Raw genomic sequence first — 24,021 nt, 5'->3', positions numbered from 1 at the left:
TGAGTAAAGTAAACAAAAAAATTTTTCTTATAACAGTCAGAAGTAACATGACAATGATCTGATGGCAAATGATTCACAGTAATTTTAATGTTGAGAAAGAAGACAATGCTCACAAGAAATTATTTGTGATTTTATGAGAAATTTATAATTATAATTTCCAATTTAATTTTGATGATTTTGAATAATTTTGCAAATTTTGAACATTTATGTGAAATGGAAATACTAAATATATTATGATCTATTATACCGTCGAATTTATTGAAAGTTTAACGTCGTATGCGCTCAATTCTGAATACACGAAAATAAAGTGATGCGAGATATTTCTCACCAACAAATGTAATGTAAATAAATTTTTAAAATTAGAACATAAATTTAGCCCATTATTCACTATAAATTTGAATAATATTTGGGCATTAAATCTCTCTGACTACATTTGTTCAGAAATTAATATTCTGCCAATTAAATCGAAGATTTGTGAGACTCACAATAGTAATTCTAGATTTAATTAAATTTCAAAAATTTATAGTTGATAAATGTTGTCACAATATTGAATTATTAGGAAAAATAAAACCAAAAATGAATTACAATAAAAATACTTAAAAAAAGCATTCAACTTTAAAAGGGTTAATGAACTGTATTTTTGAAAGCCTATAATTTTGAACATTCACCTGTACATTTTTGTAATTTTAATAACAGTAAAATAAGGGAAAACAATTGTTGTTTAAAATTTTTACAGAATAGCATAAATATTTGCATTAAATTCGTAATTTTATTTTTTTTTGAGTCTGCTAAAAATCATTTGCAAAATGGTTTTTAACCTTTAAAATAAATAATAATTTTTTTTTTGTTTTTCTTCTTCATCGAGAACATTTGTTAAAATAATGAAAAAAAAAAATAAACAAAAATATGCACTGTACACACATACGCGTATTTTTATAAAAAAAATTATTTTTACAACATTTCCATTAAATTAAACAGTTTACATTTGTATATACATATTAATTGCACATATATTCAATTAAAAATATGGAATTTTGGGAAAAATTTAAAAAAAAATTTTGGAACACCTAGTGATAATTAAAATGTTCAAGTAAAGTTTTATAATTACCACTATAAACAAAAAAACCAACAAAATGTTAATAAAACCAATTAATTATATTTAATTTATTAAAATTAAAATTATTTCAAAATTATTAAAAACAGGTTAAATTTAATTAGAATTATGAATTTTAATCTTGACATAACAAAAATTAAGAGACGCTGTTCTTATTTAAGAGAAAAACAGTAAGAAATTTTTAAAAATCTTAAATTTTTTGAATAGAAATGCCCTACTAAAGCATAATAATTTCAAAATTGAACACAAACTACTTTAAAGTTGAGCCTCTTTACAAGATTCAGTCATTTTTGGAAATTTTAAACTTAAAATATTTAGATATTGAGGGGGTGAAACATGTTCTTAATTTTTATATGAGGCGCTCATCAGCACATTAGTGGACTATGCAACATTTTCTGCAAAAATGAGTTATTATATTCAATAGAGCCTATAATGGTCAAAAGAATTTTTCTAAATTTTCTTAAAAATTAAATATTTCAATCGCAATTTACTCGAAATGTCTCTTTTTGCAAGAAAGCCGTGCTACGAGTCTCATATTAGAATCTGTTGAATTTATTAAATTTTATAAAATCCGAAAAACTTGAAAACTATTGAGAAGAATGAATAGCTTGAAAACTATTAAAATATTCTTATCAACTACTCTTTATTACAAGCTGATATACTCGTAGTATAAGTAATGCTCTGCACGCTTGGAAGGCACTAGTAATGAAAGAATAAACATTTTAAATAATTTTTTCATTTGCTTTCTTAAATTGAGCAGAATCTTTAAAAACTTTTTCTTTCTTTCTTTAGTTCTAGTTCTTTAATCTAGTTCTTTAAACTAGAATTGCAAAGATATAAAGGGTTGCATGTACAAATTTAATGTATAATTCTGAACTGCATTATGGAAAAATTTATTTGTAAAACTTAGAAGAGTTTTATTCTTAATCTAATTTGTTTTTTAGAAAATTAAAATATCATAGTAGAATCTCTAAGCCCTTAATTGTTTTTTGTATGCCAAGATTTTATTATTAAAATTAAAAATATTATGAAAACAGTTAACATATAATATTATGTAATGTTAAAATATAATTAAAACCTTATGCATCACATATTTAAGCGTGATTTCCTTACAATGTATGAATGTATGTATATATACATGATTAATATAAATTGAATTGTTAAAATAAAAAAAAAATAATGATATTAAAAATTAAATACATAATTTGTATGTATTACATTTACGAATGAATATGTATGTAAATATTTTTAATATTCATTTCTCAACAGATTTGATTATTTATAATGGAATAATTATGTAATAAAACATAATAATTCTTACATATTTTTGATATGAACTTACGTCTGCGTAGGTAATATCTTCTGGTGCTGATATATTGGACGCCATTGTTGGAGTTGGTATTACCACTCTTAAATTGGAAGTTCTACCACTAGCATTAACTGGTGAATGTTTTATGTGATGTGCTAAAATTAAAGGATTTCATATATTAAAAATTCGGAATTCTCTCAGTTTATTAGAAAATTATTATTTTGCACAAAAATGTTAGATAAAAAATTAAATATCACAGGCTTGTTTAGTATCTTCATTTCTAACTACTTTTAAATTTTTATAAAATTAGCTTCTGGTATACAAAAGAACTCATTTAGAACTCATTTTTTCCACGCTTTTAATTTTTAGTATTTGTATAATGTTAATATTCTTTAAAAAGACGTAGGGTTAGATATAGGAGCACAAAACAATGTTAGAATTACTTTATAGTTTATTAGTGTAGGATTCAGCTTAGTTATTGAATTCAAAATGGTTAGAAATTTGTTTAATTTGAAATATTACATACAAAATTTTACTTATTTTTTTATTTATACAGAGTTTATAACGTCAAATATTCCTTCTGGATAGGGTTGTCGAATTCCAAAATTATTTAATTATAAAATAACTTTGTTTCGTTTAGCTAAATGCAGCCGAAATGCTAACATTGCTTATATTGTTCTTAACTTACTGCATAATTCTTATTTTTGAAAACTATAAGAGGTTCTCTTCAGTTAAGTCTTACTCGTACTAATTATACGTACTTATTAAAAATAATTTTCTAATTTTTTCTAATTTTATATTAAGGAGTTTTTTTTTTAATAATTGTTAATAGAACACACAAAACCATGCTTACATTTACTGTGATTATGCCCACCTATACCAGGACTTGGACCTGGACTTGGAGAACCACCTAACGGTGATGCTGAATGTGGATAACCATTTGACATTTCTAACATTGAACCTGCCGGATAAACTATAAAAAGTAAAAGGTAAAGAAAAACAAGAAAATTAATTATTTTTTATTTTTAATTTTTTTTTAGAAAACAAAAACGTGTATTAGAAGGAGAACGGTAGGTCTATAAAAATTTTCAATAGAAAAAAATAGGAAATTTTTTTTTGAAAACTGATTGCGGGCAGATCACTGATAAATGTAATGGTAGTAATGATTCAGAAAACTTATAAAAATTTCTATGACGGAAAAAAAAGTTCCAAGGGGTTAAAGAGTGAAAAAATGTTATCAATGACCTGATGGGAACACGTGTCTGAATAGGAATCTAAATAAAATTTATTGTATTTGAAATTGCAAATAATTTATTCTCATTTACTTTTCAACCATAATTTCGTTTGATATTTGTCACAATTAGGTTTAAGATAGTCATATATATTGACCGAAGTATTGAAATTTCTATGCTCAATATTATTTTCCTATACATTTAACTTAGTATTTGGCCAACATATTAAGTAAAAGATTTCACATACTTTCAAAGAAATTAATCTAAAGCTCTAAAAAAATAATCGTGGCAGACAAATGACAAAATAATAACGTGAAATCTCTTGCTCATCACACACATCTTTCATTAATTTGTATTTAATAAAAACAGTTGTTCAAATGTCTGTAAAATACGGCAAATCAAATTGAATGTATTTGAGCATGAAAATTTCACCGAACCAAACGTAATTTTGTACGATTATAGTAATTACATGGAAATTCATTTTCTTATGGATACGAAATAGACACGGAATCAAATAACAATTTATTTAATAAATTTTTTTTTTTTTTTTTTCAATTTTTTAAATTTTATGTTTAAATTTACCTGAATCTGTTTCTGAACTTGATGGCCTTGGACTAATATTATGATGAGCCATTTGTGGACTAGCTTGTAACATTGCTGTTTCACCATATGCACCAGCAACTGGTACAGATACTGGTAATGTATAATTTGTTGCTGACATACCAACACGTGCACCAGCTGCTGCTATTTGATTTCTTTGCATTACTAATTGAAATTCTTCTTCCATTTTATTATATTTGGCTTCAGTTCTTGGTGTTAATGTATAATCGGCATCTTGTTCTGGTGATTCTGGTGACATAACACCATTCTTATTCTCTTTCTTTAATAGTCCCTGTAAAATAAGCGGACAGAGCTCACAAAATACAAAAACAATTTTTTTCAAAAAATTTTTTCTTGAAAGCACACACTTTTTTTGATCATTTTGGCATTTTGGTATATTTTGGTATATTTTGGTCATTTTATTTGATGATTCTTATTAAAAAATTTTTATTAATTATTTAATTGTTATTAATTTTGTAAATTTTCTTTTAAAAACATTTTAATATTCAAAATGAAAATAAAGACAATTAAATATTTTAATATTAATTTTAAAAGCAAAGCCATAGTTGTTAAAATTTTTATAAAAATTGTAAAAGAATTTTGTACCTTGTTTAAGTACAAATACAAATTCATTTTTAGTAAAAAAAAAATAAGTACTTTACTTTTGCAAATTGTACTTTATTTATAAAGTACCATTGTTATTGTAATTACAAATTTTGCCGTGATTAGAAAATGACACAATAAAGTCAAAAACAAAACAATTATTTTTCAAGGAAAAACTTTTTAAAAAAATATAAATTTTTTTTTTATTTATTTAATAATTTTTTGTTAAAAATTTTAAAATGTGGGTATATAAAAAAAAAATAATAAAAATTTCTATTATAAATAAAAAGATAAGAAAAATGCGGTAGTCAAGGTTTCATTTTTGATAAATTCTAGGAAATAAATCTCATTTTTTTTTTGTCGTTCTTAATGCAAAAAAAAGGAATTCCATTGAAATTTGTCATAATTATGAAGGTATTAAATATGAAATTTACTTGTGCGATGCTTTATTACACAATAATGATTGAGCAATTAATAATTTTTAAATTTTTAATATTTTGTAAGCAAAAATTATTTTTCAAATAAAAATTTTTCTATTTTGTGAATAATTTAAGATTGAAGAACAACAATTGAATTTTTGACAATGAAATTTTTTGTCTGTACATTGTCATTTTTAAATTATTATTAAACTAAAAAATAAAAAATAATTTACACCAAAAATATTAGAGTAAATTGAAAGTGGTATTGTTGTCAAATTGGAAAATTCTACAGAATTCATTATTATTCAAAAATTTTGTATATACTTTTTGAAAATTTCAATAAAAATTTGATTTTCTTCAAAATTTAATAATTTAAGCTTAAAAAATTTTGCAATTGCTTGTCAAAATATTCACAATATTACGATAAATTGAATTTGTTTTGCAAACAATTGACATAATAATGAAATATTCCAAATTTAATTTGAAATTGTTTAAAATTTATAATAATAATGAATTTTAAAATTATACGAAATTCTGTTATATTAGACAATAAGTGGCCACAGAATGCAAAATGTACAGTAAACTATAATATCGATTATTGCAGTGGAACCTGGATAAAATGTTCTTTTTCGGGTCCTTTGAATTTTCTAACAAAATCTCCCTCTATAAGAGTACTCTATAAGTGCAATAAATTTTGCAATACATTTCAGTACATTTTTACCTTCAATATTTTTGTGATTATCTCTTTAATATTGGTGATAATTTAAATGCCGGTTTTGATTCACGCGTAACATAAAAAATGCCAAAATAAGAAAACAAAAAAAAAAAAGTATTCGTGACGTTTATTGCGATTTTGTTTTTCGAAAATTCTATTGGATTTCAGACAATCAGATGGATCAGTTTAAAATTCGATTAGTGAGAAACCTCTATAAGTGGAAGAAAATGTTCGGTCGCTTTAAATTATCCTTATCCAGGTTCAACTGTAGTATAATTTTCCGAAATTTTCGAATTATTCTTAAATGCATTATCATATCATAAGTAAGAAAATTTTCCTCGTTAATCCATGTGGCAATGCCAATTAAGATTTCTTTTTTGTCACTATAATAAATAAATCTATTTACCACATTTTCGTCTCAATAATAGAAATTTTTAAATTTCAAATAAAAAATAATTAATTAATTATAAAAAATATTAAAACAAAAATAGAAACAAAAACTAATTGTATAAATTTAATTTTCTTGTTACGGGAACGTACCTCAATTATATTTTTATTTGTTATTGATTCATGTGGTTCATTATATTCTGTATACTTAAGTAAAACTTTATCCATATCAGTGCTAGCATATTGATATAATTTATTACTTGATGAAAATATTATTAGAGCTATTTCACAGTCACATAGAACGGATAATTCATAGGCTTTTTTCATAACACCAAATTTACGTTTATTGAAAGTCACCTGCAAAAAAATTTTAATAAAAAAAAAATAAAAAATAAGTAATTAATTTTTAATTATTTTATATATAAAAATTTTTAATTTTTAAGTTATCTATTTAATTAAATTAATTAAAACGAAAATAATTGCAAAAATATTGGACTTTTCTAGCAAAAATCTAGCGGAAACAGATGAACGATTCATTATAGTTTGTAACATCGTATAGACTTTTATGGAGAGCTACAAAACCATGGCTAAAAATAATATTAAAACGAATTTAAAATAAGAGATTGCATTCAGTATTCTGCAATTTTTCAACGTATTGGTAATATCGCCGCCTACATTAAGTATGCTTGTATTGTGTTGCAAAATCTATGAAATTCCAGTAACCATCCAAGTTTGAATTCATTCAGTGGTTAATGAGCATAATGAGATTGGGTAATTTTAAAGAATTTAACTCAAAAAACACATCCCATCGTTAACGAATCAATTTTTTCCAAATGTTATAATAAAAGCGTAAAAAATCAATTTATCTATATTCCAAAATTATTATTTACTATTACGGTATACAATTGCAATTCTTCAAACCTCAAATAAAGAAAACTTTTTTCCAGAATAACAAAGTATTTTGTATGAGATTTTCCAATGTACTTTCTCTTTAACTAATACTTATACATTATATAATTTTATATATGAGTTCGATTTTAGCAATAAAATTCCAAGATCGCAAAAAAATAATGTATAAGCAGCACTTATGTGTATAATACTCGTATTTTCACTTTTCCATTATTATTATTAGGATTGACAATTTACAAAGTTTATCAATTAACCTTTATTTTAGACCTATGTACAATTTATATATGCACATATATACACACATATATGCAAAGATTAAATATATGAAAAATCAATTTTAAATTTTAAGAATTTTCTTTACTTATTTATTTATTTAGGTTAGAAGTAGGTAACACATTACAATTAAATGTAATTGAAAATAGGTTTTATTTCTAAAGTACTATATTATTATAAAAATGGAAAATAAGCAAAGCAAAGGTATCAAAAAAAGTGAGCATCAACGAGAATTTTTATAGAATTTGACATATTTCAAGATAAATGATATGGATTAAATATTATTAGAGTTGCAAATTAATGAGGCCAAATTTTCTTATATCAAAAAAATATCAAATTCTAAAAGTGAAATTGCAGAAGAGCATCCATTATTTAATATCAAAGTTAAAATGTAATCAAATGGAAATTGTTATAAAAGTGAAAGGAATGAATTCTCATTTAGGAGAGAATAAATGAGTAAGAATTATTACAAAATAATATTAAAAAAATTTTAAATAAAAATTGCATATCTGTAGGATGAGAGCATAATTTACAAGAAGAATTTGCATAATTTGGTCGAATTTCTTTAATTTAATAAGGAATTAGGTCATGTAAAATAAAATAATTTTCTTTTTGAATTTAAAGTTATTAAAATTTTAGAAAAGTTGCAATTCAAGGAAATAAATTGCGCTATCACGGGAATGGATAGAGACGCAGAAAATTAATTTTTATTAAACAACTTAATTTGTTTGTTAATGCCTTTATTTGTACGTTGTTTAATTAATTAGTTTGAAGTTTTCTCTTCCTCCTAGAGGTATGCTAGCATAAAAATGGAAAATAATATAAGAAAATAATTCCAACTAACCTAACCAACAGTCCAACTTAAAGGAAATTATGCTACTTTAAAAAAGATCAGCTTCACCTATACTCTTATAGTAAGGTCTAATAATTTTCTACCACCCTGTCGTGATATCGAAATCCATGTTAATGTGTATTTAACGTTTAATTAATAAATTATAAAAAAAATTACTTTGAACTTAATATCCATGATTCCATTGACATAAATTCAATCAATTTAAGGATTAAAATTTAGAAATTAACAAGAGTAATAATTTATTTTTGTATTAGTACCTTAAAAAATTCTCATTATTCCTATGCTCTTTTTATATTCATATAATTAAATTCCGATATATTATAGGAAATTATTTTTCAAAAATAAAATAATTTCTAATAAAAAAACAAATTCTAATTAGGTCCCTAAAATTTCTTGGATAATATAAAAATCAATTTGAATGAATATTTAAATATATTTAAGGTGAATTAATTGAATGATATTAAAATTAAGTATGTAAGAACATATTGTATGATAACTGTTATATTGATGAGAGCATTACAACATGGTGGTTAGAAAATTTTATTAAAAATTATCGTTTTTAAAAAATTTTACTGAATTGTTTATAACAAAATTTTTGTGCTTCTTCAGAAGAAATTTTGAAAGAAATTTTTAAGAGGAACTCTAGAAAACTAATGGGTTTCTTAATATTTCAATTATAATTTTGGGGAACGCGTCGAAATCTTTGCAGTCAAGCTCAAAATAATTTCCATACCATTAAATATTTTTCAAATGAATTCATTTTCATAACATGTTGTATAACAATTTCTATAAATGAATATGATGATAGTTTTATTATATAATATAACATTTACGAGTACAATTAAATAGAATTTTTATAAGAAATTAATAATGAGAATTAAATTAGACATCAAAAATAATCTCAATAGCTATTAACCTTATTTTTGAAATCAATGTAGGTAAATTTAATTTCAATATTGTTCAGTAAATTATATAAAATAGTTTTCACATTTCTATATTTAAATTTTACATATTTGTGTAGTAAATATTATTGTAATAATTAAGGATGACATACAAATTTAAATGGAAAGGAAAATAGTCCCGTTTATTTATCGATTTTCTAAATGAATATTTCATTTACACCCATATTAAAACTCCTGTATAAAATTAAATATAATGTAGTGGATAATTAAAGAAAAGTAAATAATAATTATTATTACAAAAGAAAAAAAAAAAGTAAAGATAAATCAAATTAAATTGTCTTATACTACATTATATCCCACCAAGTAATTCTGGGATAGGATAAAAAAATTCAAGGAAAATTAAAAAGAGTGAAAGAAAGACAATTAAATTATTAAAAAAGTAAAAGTAAAAACGAAAATTTTCAATTTCGTTATATTGCTTCAAGTTATTTGGAAATGAATGACATTGAATAAGAAAAAAAATATTCAAAAAAAAAAAGAAAAAATAAATAAATATCCTTAGGTATCCTTAAATGTTGATCTTAATATTTAATTGTCGATGACAACTGAATTTAAAAAATCTTTAATATTAAATATTCTTTACTTTTGTTTTACTTTTGTATAATGAATTTTTTAATTAAAATTTAAATTTAATTCAAAATTATTATTAAATATTAAAGTATTTGCAATTAATTTGTAATGTAAAATGAGAGCAGATCTAAATTCTTAAATAAACATCTTGTGGTTCTTCTCAAAAATCCACATTTAGTTTTTTTAGAGGAAATAAATTTACACAATTTTAAATCTTGAAATTTTGAAATCATTTTGCTTTCTAGAGTAACCTATTGCTTATGTGTAAACTATAGTTTAAAAATATAATAAGTGTAGTTTAAAATTTCAATTCACTCAAATTGACTCTAAATTTTTGTTGTTTTTTAAATTTAATAAACTAATGCTTTTGGTGTTGAATTTGGTGGTGGATTATTTGAATTTCTGATCTCATTAATGTTTTCAATGCCATTTTAGGCATCTATCTCGCTATTTTATTCGGCAGGTGAGAAGAAAGTGAGTAATTATTATATATTTGTATAATGTAATTTTCGACTGAGAAGAATTCGGTATTGCGTATCTCGTTTTTTTCTAAAATGCGTACAAAATTTATTCGCTTTGTTTTTGAAATTGAGACGTTCAGTCGATAATCTGAGAAAAAAAATGTAAAAATTCATTTGGAAAAATGAGTAATTTTATTAGAATATCGAAATATTCATTATAGAAAAACCGAAAATTATAATTTGAAATTGAATAAAAAGTGAGTAAAAAAAGCGAGATATACGATTAGGGTAATGAACGTACTGAATTTTAATTAAAATTGTTAGTTTTTGTTTTTCATGAATTTTTAGTCTCCATGTGAAGACCTGACTAAGAAATTCATTAACATTGTATTTTACACATCAGCAGAAGATTTTGCAGTCTTAGTAAAAATTTTGATTATCTTTTTTAATATTTTTATCGTAAAGGTTTTGCTTTCTTCCTGAATCATATTTCTTAATTCATTTTTCTTTTCTAATTTGAATTTTTTTAGAAATGACAAAATTAATGTTTTTTTCTAATTCGGCCTAAACTAAATTTACAAACTCCTTGAATAGTAACGAAACTTTCTCAAATGAACGTAAAAGAGTTAAATAAAATATTTTAAATAAAAAATCAAATTACCAAATTTTTTCGTATATTAATGGGGTATTCCGAAAAAAATATTTTGCAAATTTATTTGTAAATTTTAAATTAATTACAAATAATTTCACAACAAAAAAAAAATTTCAAAATATATGGGATTCCCAAACAACATATTTTTCTTCTAAAAGTGAAAAACTCAGGGCTATACTAAGAAAATTGTCACTCAATTTTTATGAATTAAAAAAAAAATTTAAAAATTTATGAATTAAAAAATAAATATATAAAAATCATTTTTTACTCAATAATTGAAAAACAAAAATCTTACCTGTCTATTCCGTTCATCCGTAATTCTAGAAATTTGAATTTTTTTCCTACCCATGGCCGCAATTTTGACTAAATTTTTATTTTAACGTTAAAAGTTACAAAAAAAAAAGGAAAGAGTAAAAAGTGTAATGCAAATGCAAAGAAAAAAAATTATTTTTGTTTTTTTTTTATTATTGAAAATATTTTTCACTAATAATGGAAAAAAAAAAAATTAAAATTTCCCGAAAACAAAAATTTTTCTTTGGAATTTTTTTTTTTGTTTTTTCTTGTTGCACTTTAAATGTTTTTCTCTTCACTGTTTTTTTTTTATTTTATAAATTTTTTGTTTCTTTTCCCTTTCTTCTTACTTTATATGCAGAGTTTTTGATCCTTAAAAAAAAAAAATAAAATATTTTTTTCTCACAATTTTTTTTTTTTGTTATTGTTTTCTTTTTTTTTCTTAAAATTATTTATTTGGTTTTTTCGTATAAAAAAATATCACAAAACGAAAAATGAACGAATAACAATAACAAAAAAAATTTATATATAAAAAAAATAATGGTTTTTCTCTTGTATTTTATAATTTTTTTCTTTTCTTTGTTGTTTTTTTTTTGTTTATTCGAATAATTGTATTATCCTTAATTTGGAATATCTTGTTTTTCTTCTGTTTTGAATTTAAAGGATAAAAATGAAATTAATTTTTTTTTTGCCGCTCTTTGTTTCTCTCCCTTTTCTCTTTTCTTCTATGCCATTTATAATTGTATTATTTTTTTTTTTTTTTTTTTGAAGAGCAACTGAAATAATCTGTTTGTCACTGTCGCAGCAGTAGTAATTCTTTTATTTTTCCTATATTTGTTATTTTATTGTATATTGGTTTTTTTTTCTGTGTTTTGGTGTTTGTTCTTTGTTTTTTAACTCTAAAGAGAACTTGTTATTTTTGCTGTTTGTTTTTAATTGTATTTTTGTTGTTTATTGTATGTTTATGATACTGTTCATGCTGCTTTTACTTTATACTCTACGTTTTTACTCATTATACGTGTAGGTTGTCTGCCAAATGGTGTAAAATGGCAGTATGAGAAAATTATTTTTCTCGATATTGGCGCTTAAATATTGTTTACAATTATTGAGTTTGTTTGTTATGAATTTAAAAATTTAATTTAAACAAGTATTCATAGATGGTGTTGTTATTTAGTTTTTAAGAGAAAATTAATTTTGTTGCTTAATTACGTAATTATTGAGTGAGGTTTTGAATTGAAATTGTTGTTGTTGCTTTCAGTATTACAACAACAGCAATAATAAAAGTGTTATATAATTTTTTTATATTTTCTTATTTTCCTTATTTTGTTGGTAATAAAGGACGGGGTTTTTCTTTGTTTCTAGTAATTGTATATGAAAAATGTGAAAAATAAAAGTGAAATTAAAGAAGAACGATGAGCAAAAAAAAATTTTTTTTTTAAATTGGTATGAAATTTTTTTTTTTGTTTTCCTGAACACTTTGTTGCTATAATAAGAAGGATATTTAATTTGATTTTATTCCTTCATTCTTCATACTCTTAAATTCTGTTCTTATTCTTGTTGCTACTGCTGTACTCTTGATGATTCTCTTTTGTGTTAATCACAAATTTAATATAATAAAGGTGTTAAATATTTTTTTAATTATGAATTTTTTTTTTCAAGAATGAAAAATTTTGCTTTCATTTATTTACTTAGTTAGAAAGAGATGGCATGCATTAAAGCACTTTTTTTTCACTTCAATATTCAAATGTTTCCGCCTTCTCTCTTCTTTTTCTCTCCTTCTCTCTCTTTCTCTTGTTTCCAATATTTTCTTATGTTTTAATTTCGTGTTTTTGTTTCGTTTTGCTCCAAAACAGAAAAAAAATGTCTTTGAATCCTTTTTGTGTTAAATATTTTTTTTCTTCAAATATTTAGGCTCTTTCCTCTATAAAAACTCACTGTACAATTTTATATATATTTGTATATATTCTGATATCCTTTAAAAATTAAAGTCCTTTTAAATAATATTTGTGTTTGTTGAATACATATATATATATATATATAGATCTGTAATTAAATAAAGAGAAGGAAAAAAAAAATGAGAAAATTTTATTAAATTACTTACAGTTTTTAATTTATTATTTAAAAATTTATAGAATTATTAATTAAACTAAGATCATTTTATATATTATATAAGCAAGTATATAAGCAAGTATAACGAAGAGGTTTTTACATTATTTCGCTCTTATATATGTATGTATGTGAAATTTAATCACATACACATATGATAATATATTATATATAGGGTATAGGTAAGGTAGGTTTAGATTTAGGCACTTGTATACATTTAAAAATATTATGAATATTATATTTATAGGGATTATAACAAAAAAAAAAAAAAGGTAAATTAGATTATGATTTTTATGGATATGAATTAAATAATAACCAGTTATGTATAAAGGATATTTTAGTTACTTTTTATATATTATACAAATTAACCATATATATATACGTATAACAGTAATGTAAAATAAAAAAATATGTTGAAAATTTTCATTTTTATTGATATTGTATATTAGAATTAAGAATTTTTTTTTTTACTTTAGTCTTCATCATTTACACTCAAAAATCCTTTTTTTTTGGTATTGTTGTTGAATTTTAAGGATCTTACACGCATTTACAGTAAAACTTGTTTATATATTAACTATGCATTTCTATATTATTGTAGTTCTTAAGATTAATGAGTAAGAAATTTACTCTAGTGAATAGCTATTGGAAATAATAGTGCTTTTCATTGAAATTTGACTAATTCGAATCTTTATTGCAAATCAAAAAATCAAAAAATTTTGGAAAATTATGTAGACGATGCCAAAATTATATGGAATCGAATATAATTTTAGCTTTCATTTAATATTATTTTGTGCATTCTCCAAAAATTATAATATTATTTTGAATAATAAATTCTTGCAGTCAAATTTTTTCATAATTTTTAGCACTTTTCCAAAAATTTTTTAAGTTAAACGATCAGTTTTTTAATTCGACTTCTCATTCTTTTCAATTAAATTTTGTATTTCGCTCAGCACATCATTTAAAATTTAAAATATTTGAATGAAAATGCATGAAATGAAATTATACGATACTACCTGAATTTTTTTCACTTACTCAGATATAGAATCTATTCTCAAAATCCATGACAACGCGACAATTAAAATAAATGGGCGCAATGATTTCGGGACTCGGGAATTTAAAATTTTTACATTAATATTTCATGACTTTTATGTTGTTCATGCTAATTAATCAAGTCTTCCTTCTATTATATCAGACAAATTGCTTATGTCAAACATCAATTGACACGCAAATTAATATTGCATGAAAGAGTCAAAACAATCATCATTGACTGCGAATATCCCCTAGCAAAATTCTTTTTGCTAAGCAAAACCTCGCCATCGTTTGACTACTATCGAATTAGTCCAACTAGAAACTTATTAAATTTTAATTTTTTATTGTCGCGCTAGCAATTTTATACTGGCCCCGAAACATACTTGTGGTCACAATCTCCTGTTTTAGAATAGCGGCTCTAGTATTTATACCATTCTCTTATCGAATTGCAGAAAAAAGCAAAAAAACTGAAATGTTATATTTGAATTAAATATTTTGGATAATTGTAATTAAATGCATATTTTGAGGCGTAATGAAATTGTAATTGTTAATATTTAGGTGTATAAGAAATTTTTTAGAGTTAAATTTTTGAAGTTCTACTGTTTATTTTCTATATCTTCATTTTTTTTGTGCTATTATTGTTATTATTACTGTTCTTTTTTGTGCCGAGAACTTTTCCCTTTAACTTTTTTTTGTTATTCAGATTATTATTATTATAGTAAGGGTTCAAACAATTTGTTGCTTTGAATTGGTTTCTTAATTTGATTTTTTTTTTGTGTTGTTGGACCCAAAGTTTTTTAAAATCGTTGAAATCATCGTTATGATTACAATGAAAGTTTCTTATTTGTTATACGCATATCCTTGTATATATATACCAAATATACATTATTATTATATAAAGTATTTTAATATTAAATGTTAATATTTTTTAACGAGAAAAGTTTTTTTTTTGTTTTCTAAAACAATAAGGGAGGTACGAAAGTAAAAATTGTGGTGTAAACGAACTATTGAGAATATTAATAACATTCTTTAAATATTTATGTTAATTATATAATCCCTGGCAATTGACTAAATATAATTACTTACATATATATATATGAGAAGAGAAACTAAAAAGCAAAAACAAAAAAAAAACAAAAGGGAACAGAACAGAATAGAAAATTATTGACTCAAGTGTAAAATAAGGATATTTTGTAATTAATTAATATTTAATAATTATTAAGTGCGTATATTTTTTGTGAATTTGTATGGGTTAATGTTTGTTCCTAGGTTATTATTTTGTATACATATACATATGTCCTTCGAATTAATGGCATTTTTCAGAGGGTTAAAATTATATTGTTTTTTTTTTTCTTGGTTTATTTTTGTTTCTTTTTATTTTAATAATGAAAAATTTTTATTTAATATTCATTTATTAGATTTCTGGTACAAGTCTCTGAATACAAAAAACCAACCTATTATATAGATACATAAAATTCAGTTATACATGTATGACATACTGTAAAAGTTGTGCGGTAAGTTTGTCATTTTAATAAAATAAAATCCCATTGCAAAAAAAAAGTAAAAATTAATTTTCAATTTAATTATATAACACTTTTGTTTTTTTGTTTTCCTCTTTTTTTTTCTAATTAAAAATAATTTCATTTTCATACTTTCTAATTCTGCAGAAAAATTGGATTTTTTAAGGAAGTGAGAGTTTTTAATGGAATTTAAAAAAAAAAATGTTTTTTTTTTTCAAAAGTTTTTTTGGATGAGAATGGTCACTTACGCAGGTATGAGCATTTAAATTGATTTTTTTTTTCATATTTCTAATTTAAAATTGTTTTTGTTTTGAAGAGAAGAAGAAAGTTTTTTTTTAATGAAAAACTCGGTATATGATAAATTATAAATAAATTTTGTAATTTTTGGAATTGGTGTAATTTTAGGAAAAAAAAAAATATCCGTAATGTTCAAGAATTTACGAGTACAACCAATTTGCTTATTGCTAATTTCCAAATAATCACATTATTCTACAACTTGGGGAATTAAAGTTGATTAAACATGAATTGAATTTCAGCAGAAAAAATTTCATAAATTATGGAAATTATTTCACATTTCATAAAAAAATTATGAATTACAAAAAATTTATTAGCTTTTAACTGGAAATTTTTTTAATATTTACGGCATGTGGATTTCATTCATGAATAAAACAAAGTATACCATCTTTATCATTTATCAATAAAGTTGTGGAAATCAATTAGTGTAACCTTTATAAATTCGAGTTTGTCATATGGTTTAACCAAATATTATCTGTATGAAAAATTTAATCTTCTAATAGCCTCTGTTTTCGTATTGTGATAAAATAAAGGCGTCATAATTACAACAAAAAATTTAATTAGAAAAAAAATTTTTAAAAATTTACAAAATTTTTCTAAATATTGAACGTATATGTGCATGTAAATTTAAATATGGAATAATTGAACGCTATATTATATAAAAATTCGTTGAATTTCAACATTTAAATAGCTTTACATTTAATAATTTGAGCATGGAATATACAATAATTCTAATAATTTTCAAATTTTTCTTAAAGCACAGATTTAAGAAATAAAAAATAATAATTTTTCGAATGTAAAATCCACGTTTTTTTAAAAAAAAAATTCAATTAAAGAACAGAAAAATATATTATATAAAATTGCATATGTTCAGGCGTTTTGTGTGAAATGATAATTTGTTTCAAATAAAAACAAATTATTTTTTCGAGTTAAACTAATCTTTATAGGGAAGAATTTAATTTTTTATTTAAAAAATATTATTAAAATTTTGAGGATAGCTAATATTTTTAAGAATTTAAGCAAAAATTTCATATTTTGTCCATATTACATACGAGTATTGATGCATATCCAAAGGGCTTATTACTTTTAACATGACGAATTATTGTATTTTATTAATTTTCATGAAAATTCAAGCAATCTAAAACCTAAAATCTAATATACAATTGCCATATATAATAAAATGTGTTGTAATAAACACTTATCTTAATAAACGCCTTCGTATATGCGAGAATTTTACAGATCTAAAACATAAAAAAACACAATGAGATTTTGAAAATTTTAAAAAAACCTTGGTCACTTTTATTTCAATGATAAGGCCTCTCACAAATTAATACATGAATACGAAGTAGATAAGTGTGGAAAATAATCTTTCCTATTAAAAAAGAAAAATTAAAAAAGAAAAGCATACAAAAATAATGCTTTCTTTTTTTTTTTCTTTTAAAATTAATGTCCTACTCAACTTTGATATTGAACTTTAACTAGAATTAGTATTATTATACATACAAATGTATTATGTGTAAGTGTGTGTATATATATACTTAGTTTATATAATGTGCACATATTTAAAAAGCAATTTTTATCCTTTATTGTTATTAATTTTTCTCTTTTCTTTTTTTTTTTGCTTTTTCAACTTTTCACATGTGTATTTTTGCATAACTTATTTATTCCACATGAATATTATTTTTTATATATTTACTTATAAAAATTCAATATTGTGTGTGTGTGTGTTATTTTGTGTGTAAAATTATGTGTTATTTTCAAAGAATTTAATGAGACCATTAACGTATATTATAAATGACATGATTCTTGTAATATTCTTAAAACTTTAGTACATTTTATACAATATATAATCATAAAATAAACGGAGGCTAAGTATTCATTATGTAGACATAAATATGCATATATATATATATATGCATAATACATTATAATGTATATTATATATTTACATACAAATATAATGTAAATAAACAAAGATAAAGCAAAAATATTGAGAAATACAAAAAAAAAAAACAAGAGAAAATTGCATTGAAAATAATCGCGTATTTAAGTAAAAGAATAAGTATAATAAACAGAAAAAAAATATTAAAAGAGATAAGGATAATGGTATTAATACACTAAATAAATAAGTATGTATGTATATGTATATAGAAAGTGTGTACTTATGCAACACCTACAATACAGAGTGCATATATAGAATTTTTGTAATTTTATACAAAGGAAAATTTGTTTAAATGAAAATTTTTATGGTATACAAGTTTTGAAACTTGGTGCTAACCCTTTAGAATTGGTTCTAGGAGTTATATTAGAAATAGACAAGTATTTGAGGTAATTTTTTCTCGGATAACATTAAAAATCGATTGTAAGTAATCGAGTAAATTTAATTTCATTATTTTAATTAAATTCAATCGGTTCATTGTCCGAAAATTATTTTACAAATTAAAGATGGTGTCAATAATTGTGTTTTCAATTTTATTCTTAAAAATATCTTCTTATCTGCTTATATCAGAAGATATAATAATGTATTTTTTATGAATCAAAGAGTTTCCATTAGCTATTCTTATAAGAATTAACAATAAAGTTAAAGAACTACACGTTGGATTGGTAATTAGTTATATCATTTGCATAATAGGAACAACCCCTATTTGTATGTGCTCATGATTGTGTGTTTCGAATAGAAGATTGTATGTAGCCATTGTCTCAAGTAAACATGGTAGTTACTTAGATTACTTAAAAGCAACGTGAAGAACAACTTGCTCTTAATTTTTTCATATCTCTGTATAGCGGTAGATTAAAATCCAATTCGGCGAGTAAGATTTTTTAATTTTTTTGCCTTGACCCGTTCCCTTGATTGTTGTGCTAAGGAATTTCCATTAGTTATTCATATAACAATAATATTTTTACTGCCATTAATTATTTGTGTTATTATTTAATAACTGAATTAATTTTTCGTTTAATTCATGATTTCCCTCCTAAGCGTATGCAATAAAACAAAATTTTAAATGAAATATTTTAGATGCCAAAAATTGTAGAATTTTCTTTAAATTAAAGTATGAAATTTCAATAATAAGACTTTATAACAGAGGCTAATTAAGTATTGTACTTATAAAGCACCATGTACCTTTAGCATAAATATAAAAATTTTGTTAAACATTTTAAATAAACGAATAACAAATTTCTCGTCTTCATAAAATATCTTTTAATAATTCAATTCAATTTTTCTCTACATATGAAACAACAATATACATATATATAACATTCGTGTTTGTATATTAGCATACTATTGTATATTAAACGAAATCATTGTACATACATATATTTTTCTACATATTTCTATATTCTTTTGACATATGTCATTCTTTACATTAAAAAGAAAACTTTTTTGAATGTTTGTCTTCATTTTTTATTTCTTTATATACTTGCGTATAGCTATACATAATATTTAAGTTTTCATAATATATTTGAAGCACCTACATTCTTCAGGATTGGCATATTATTTATATAGAAACCAAAAGAAATAAATAATATCCTTTGAATGAAGTGAATGAAGTCAAAAATCATTTCTTTAAAAGTCAACAATAAATTTTTGTATTATAAATTCAAATCAAGTAGAAATATTAAGTAGAATGCTGGGACTGTATGAGTGTGAAAGTATAATGAGTAAGTATATATACATAGAGTTTTGTAAATTTTAATTCGACAATTAATAAATTCTTTGATCGTAGATATTTAAGAATATTTTCTAAAAGAAGAAACAATTTGTTTAATTATAAAACTAGTTTTCTGAAATAAAAGCCATTCTGAGATAATTTTGCTTTTATCTTGGACAATTTTATAACGAAACGATTCTCCTGAATTTATTTATTACCAGGTATGTACGAGTATATAAGATATTAAAATTTTTCCACCTTATATGTAAATATGCTACTAAATTTAGAATTATGCATTGCAAGTACCTTAACAAAAAATCAAAGTATTTATGAGTAAAAATTAGTGACTAGCGTTAGGAGTATAACTACTGACACTCAAATTCTGATAATCAAATTTTCGATAAATTTCTATTATTAACATAGAGTGTCAATAGCTATATTTATAATACTCGTATGAATGTGCAATTATTAACAAATTTTTTAAGAAGATGTGACGCAAAGTTTTGAAAAAATTTAAAAGTGTATATGAAAATAACTTTCATTTAATAATTGTGGTATGTAAGCTTACATAACAATGTTTGATTCAATATCGGTAAGAATATAGCAGTAGCTGACGTCAGGGACTTTGTCTTCTTGTAGATTGAAATTTGAGAAATCTGGGATTAACACTTACATACGTAAAAGAATTGTATGAAGTGCATATAGATAAAACTAATATTACCTACTTTCTGCTATCTACGTGTCCATGTTATATAAAATATAGCTTAAAACGTAAGTAGTAGTTTTGAAATATGATTAATATTTCAAAATTGTGCATTTGTCTATAGCTATATTTGGGTGTCAATAATTCTACTTTATGGTATTCACGTAAACACATTTAATTTTTAATATTTTATTTTAATATTTGATAAATTTTAGGTTTTGATTATGAAAGAGGAATATTCAATTTATATTTTACCGATGCTCACATATTCATAATTCTGTATAGAAAAGTGTTATGAGAAATACGGCTTAAAAGTGTCAATAATTGTATCCGGTATGCTCTACAGTCTACGGTCTTATTCCCTATTATTTTTATTTTTTTTTTATGAAAAATTTTATGCACATTATATACTATATAGTAGTATGTAGTACATAAGGAACAAAACAAAAATAAAAAGTTAAAGTTATAAAAAACAAAGTTTTAATGTTCAATATTTTTTGTTTTGTTTTTCTCTTTTAGTGTTTTTTACTTTTATTATAATTTTCAAAGGTACTTAATATTTTATATGCAAAAACAAAAAAACTTTTTTATTTAATTTATTAACAATTTAATAAAGTTCAATTAATTTTAAAGTATTTACTTTTTTAGCAAATATTATAAATTATTTAAGTATCAATTTATAAAACGTTTTAACTTTTTCCTTCATAATGTAAATTGTAGGTAACAACGATTGGAATTTACAGAAATTTTTAAGAGTATTACCCTATAAGTATGCAATTTTTTTGTTAATTAAATATGCATGTACTTTTTAATCAAAAATTATTAATTTTGTAATAGAAAATTTTAAATTGGGTGGAAGGAATAAGAATTGGATCAATTATAACAAACAAATTGTTTTAAATTTATAATTAGAGAATTTATAGGAAGAGGAAAATATTGCAATGCTCTGTATATTTTTTATTAATAAATAATTGAGAATTTAAAAATTATTAAAACGTTTAGCAAATTATGAAAAATTTGAATTATAAGCTTGGAATTTTAAAAACTCTTTTGTAAATCAAAAATTAATCTGGGGGACAGAATTAAAACGGCCTAACTCACATATTTTTTTTTGAAGTGTTAAATGAGATTTAATATTTTTGTTTTTAATACTCATAAAATCATTCATGTTTTCATTTATTAATTATCGTTTATTTTTATAAAAATGTCATTATTTTTACATTTTTAAGAAAAAAGTAAAAATTTTGGGAGTTAGGGTTAGGCCAGTTTGCTTCTGAGCCACTCAATTTTATAAGTGTACAATAAATATCTTAATAATAATAATATCTTAATATATAAATTTTAAATTAAATTTATTAGAAATTTGAGAAAGATAGGAGGATTGCACTGTAAATAATGGTCGTGTAAAATTTTAAAAAAAATTATTAAAAATTATTGTAGTAGTCTAAAAAACTTGAACAAAAAAAGTGAGAAAATTCAAAGAGATTTTAAGAGTTACAAGACGAAGTATGCACAAACTAGTAAACACTTATTGTATTTACTGCAAAATTAACATCTAAAATTCTAGATCTGAATTTATTGTAATATTATTTCCAACTCTATTAATTTAGTTCAGTCTCAAGTCGGAATTGCTTTTAAATTCTTCTTGCGGTTTTAGTTACCATGTAATAAGTATTTTTTCTTAATTTGTCCCAATTTATTGGACTGGTATTCATAATTGTAAAATTTTACTATAGAACTCATATTTATTCATTTATTGCTGTAATCTTTTACTTATATTTTTTCACAGTGTATGCAGAAATAATGAAATTTATTCAATAATAAATAAATTTTATCCTAATAGCAATTATTTCAGTTAGGATTATTTGTGTATAACATAGTTATTGAGGTTTTTAATTAAGATTTAGTTTTAATTAATTTCTAATAGCATATGAATTACTTAATTCTAATTTTTCTTAATTCAATTAAAAAATTTAACTAACCATTTTCTTTCATTATAAAAACAAAATCACAATAATAATGATTTTTGTAATTTAAATATTCTTATAATACATACATATAATATTGTTATACACTTAAATATATGTATTATATTGAGAAATTTTAAAATTATTATGAAATAAATTAATTTAATTCTATTTTGTTATATTTGTTATATAGATAATATAATGTAATTTATTTTGTCTCATAAGTCAAATGATATTACACTTTATTATACTGACATTTTGTTAGTACATATGTATATGCAGATTATATTAGCTAAATACATGCATATTTAAATGTATAATAGCAATGTATAAATATTTGTAAAATGCTTACTTATTCAAAAAAAAAAAGAAAATTTAAATAAGTATATAAAGAGTATACAATATAAAATAAAATTTTCAATGCATAAATGTATATAATAGAAGAAAAAAAGAAAAAGAGAAAATTATGTAAAATAAATTGCATTTTATATTATGCTACTTATGATTACAACCATTTATACTAATACATTTTGTATTTTAATTCGAATATAAAATGTTTCAGGGGTGGTTAAACAGGCGAAATAATATTGCCGGAATATTTCAACAAATAAAGGTTTTTGAAGAATGTTATGAATATTGGTTTGATAAAATTTGTGTAAATATTAAAATATTTGAATTAATTTTAAAAAATTATATAGGTAGATACTCAGTGTGCGGTATTTAAAAACTAAAATATCATTTTGACCATAAGACCTTAATAAGAGCATTCTTATGTATGCTAGTTGTTATTTTCAAACAATTGCTGTATTTATAATTAGAACTTTATTTATATTTTAATAGTATATTTTCTGAATACATATGATTCTTAATTTACTTTCAAGGTAAATCATTATAAAATAAAGCGAAGACATTTCGATTTCGTACAAGATAAGAAATTTCGAATTTGTATATTATTTTAAAGCTGATAGTGTTAGTATCACAAGAATTAAGTAAGATCACAATAATATTGTTTTTAAATTTTATTGATTTGCTGATTTTGTTTAAGTCGTTGTAATATTTTTAAATTACTAATTAATTTATAGAAAATCGACCTATGTACTAACTAATCTAGTAATTTGCTATTCCAGTATATTTCTAATATGTAGAACATAACAAAAGTAAGAAATAGAATAAATAGCAATTATTTTAAAGTTTTCTGAAAATTTCTGTTTATTAAACTTTCAAGTTAAGCTTTACACTCAGTTGTATATAAAAATACCACACGATTACAAGTAAAAGCCTTCTAAGTCAATCCAAGATTTTATTAAAATTTGAGCAATCTATTCTTTACTGCATACTTTCTGTCGAAATTTAATTAAATATGCCTCAATTAATGCTGAAATTATATGGTATATTAAAATTT

General features: G+C 22.4%; 1 protein-coding gene across 6 annotated transcripts in view; it reads right to left on the bottom strand.

The window, feature by feature from the left end:
* Positions 1–24,021, bottom strand: part of LOC129611005 (myocyte-specific enhancer factor 2) — a 101,792-nt gene that overhangs the window by 3,190 nt on the left and 74,581 nt on the right. For 3 of the 6 annotated variants that reach the window (XM_055523907.1, XM_055523901.1, XM_055523905.1), the window contains exons 2-6: positions 11,355–11,722; positions 6,533–6,736; positions 4,238–4,535; positions 3,277–3,396; positions 2,457–2,578 (exon numbers count right to left, since the gene is read on the bottom strand). In XM_055523907.1, the coding sequence (XP_055379882.1) occupies positions 2,457–2,578; positions 3,277–3,396; positions 4,238–4,535; positions 6,533–6,736; positions 11,355–11,408 (798 nt within the window). In that variant the 5' untranslated portion in view covers positions 11,409–11,722. Of the gene's footprint in view, positions 1–2,456; positions 2,579–3,276; positions 3,397–4,237; positions 4,536–6,532; positions 6,737–11,354; positions 11,723–13,038; positions 13,346–24,021 lie in introns of those variants that run through there. The other 3 variants (XM_055523903.1, XM_055523906.1, XM_055523902.1) reach the window with 2 other exon arrangements.

Source organism: Condylostylus longicornis, unplaced genomic scaffold (genome assembly GCF_029603195.1).
Source record: "Condylostylus longicornis isolate FDR11 unplaced genomic scaffold, ASM2960319v2 ptg000048l, whole genome shotgun sequence".
Taxonomy (NCBI): Eukaryota; Metazoa; Arthropoda; class Insecta; order Diptera; family Dolichopodidae; genus Condylostylus; species Condylostylus longicornis.
The sequence above is the reverse complement of the archived record's forward strand: the minus strand, read 5'-3'. Positions and strand labels throughout refer to the sequence as shown.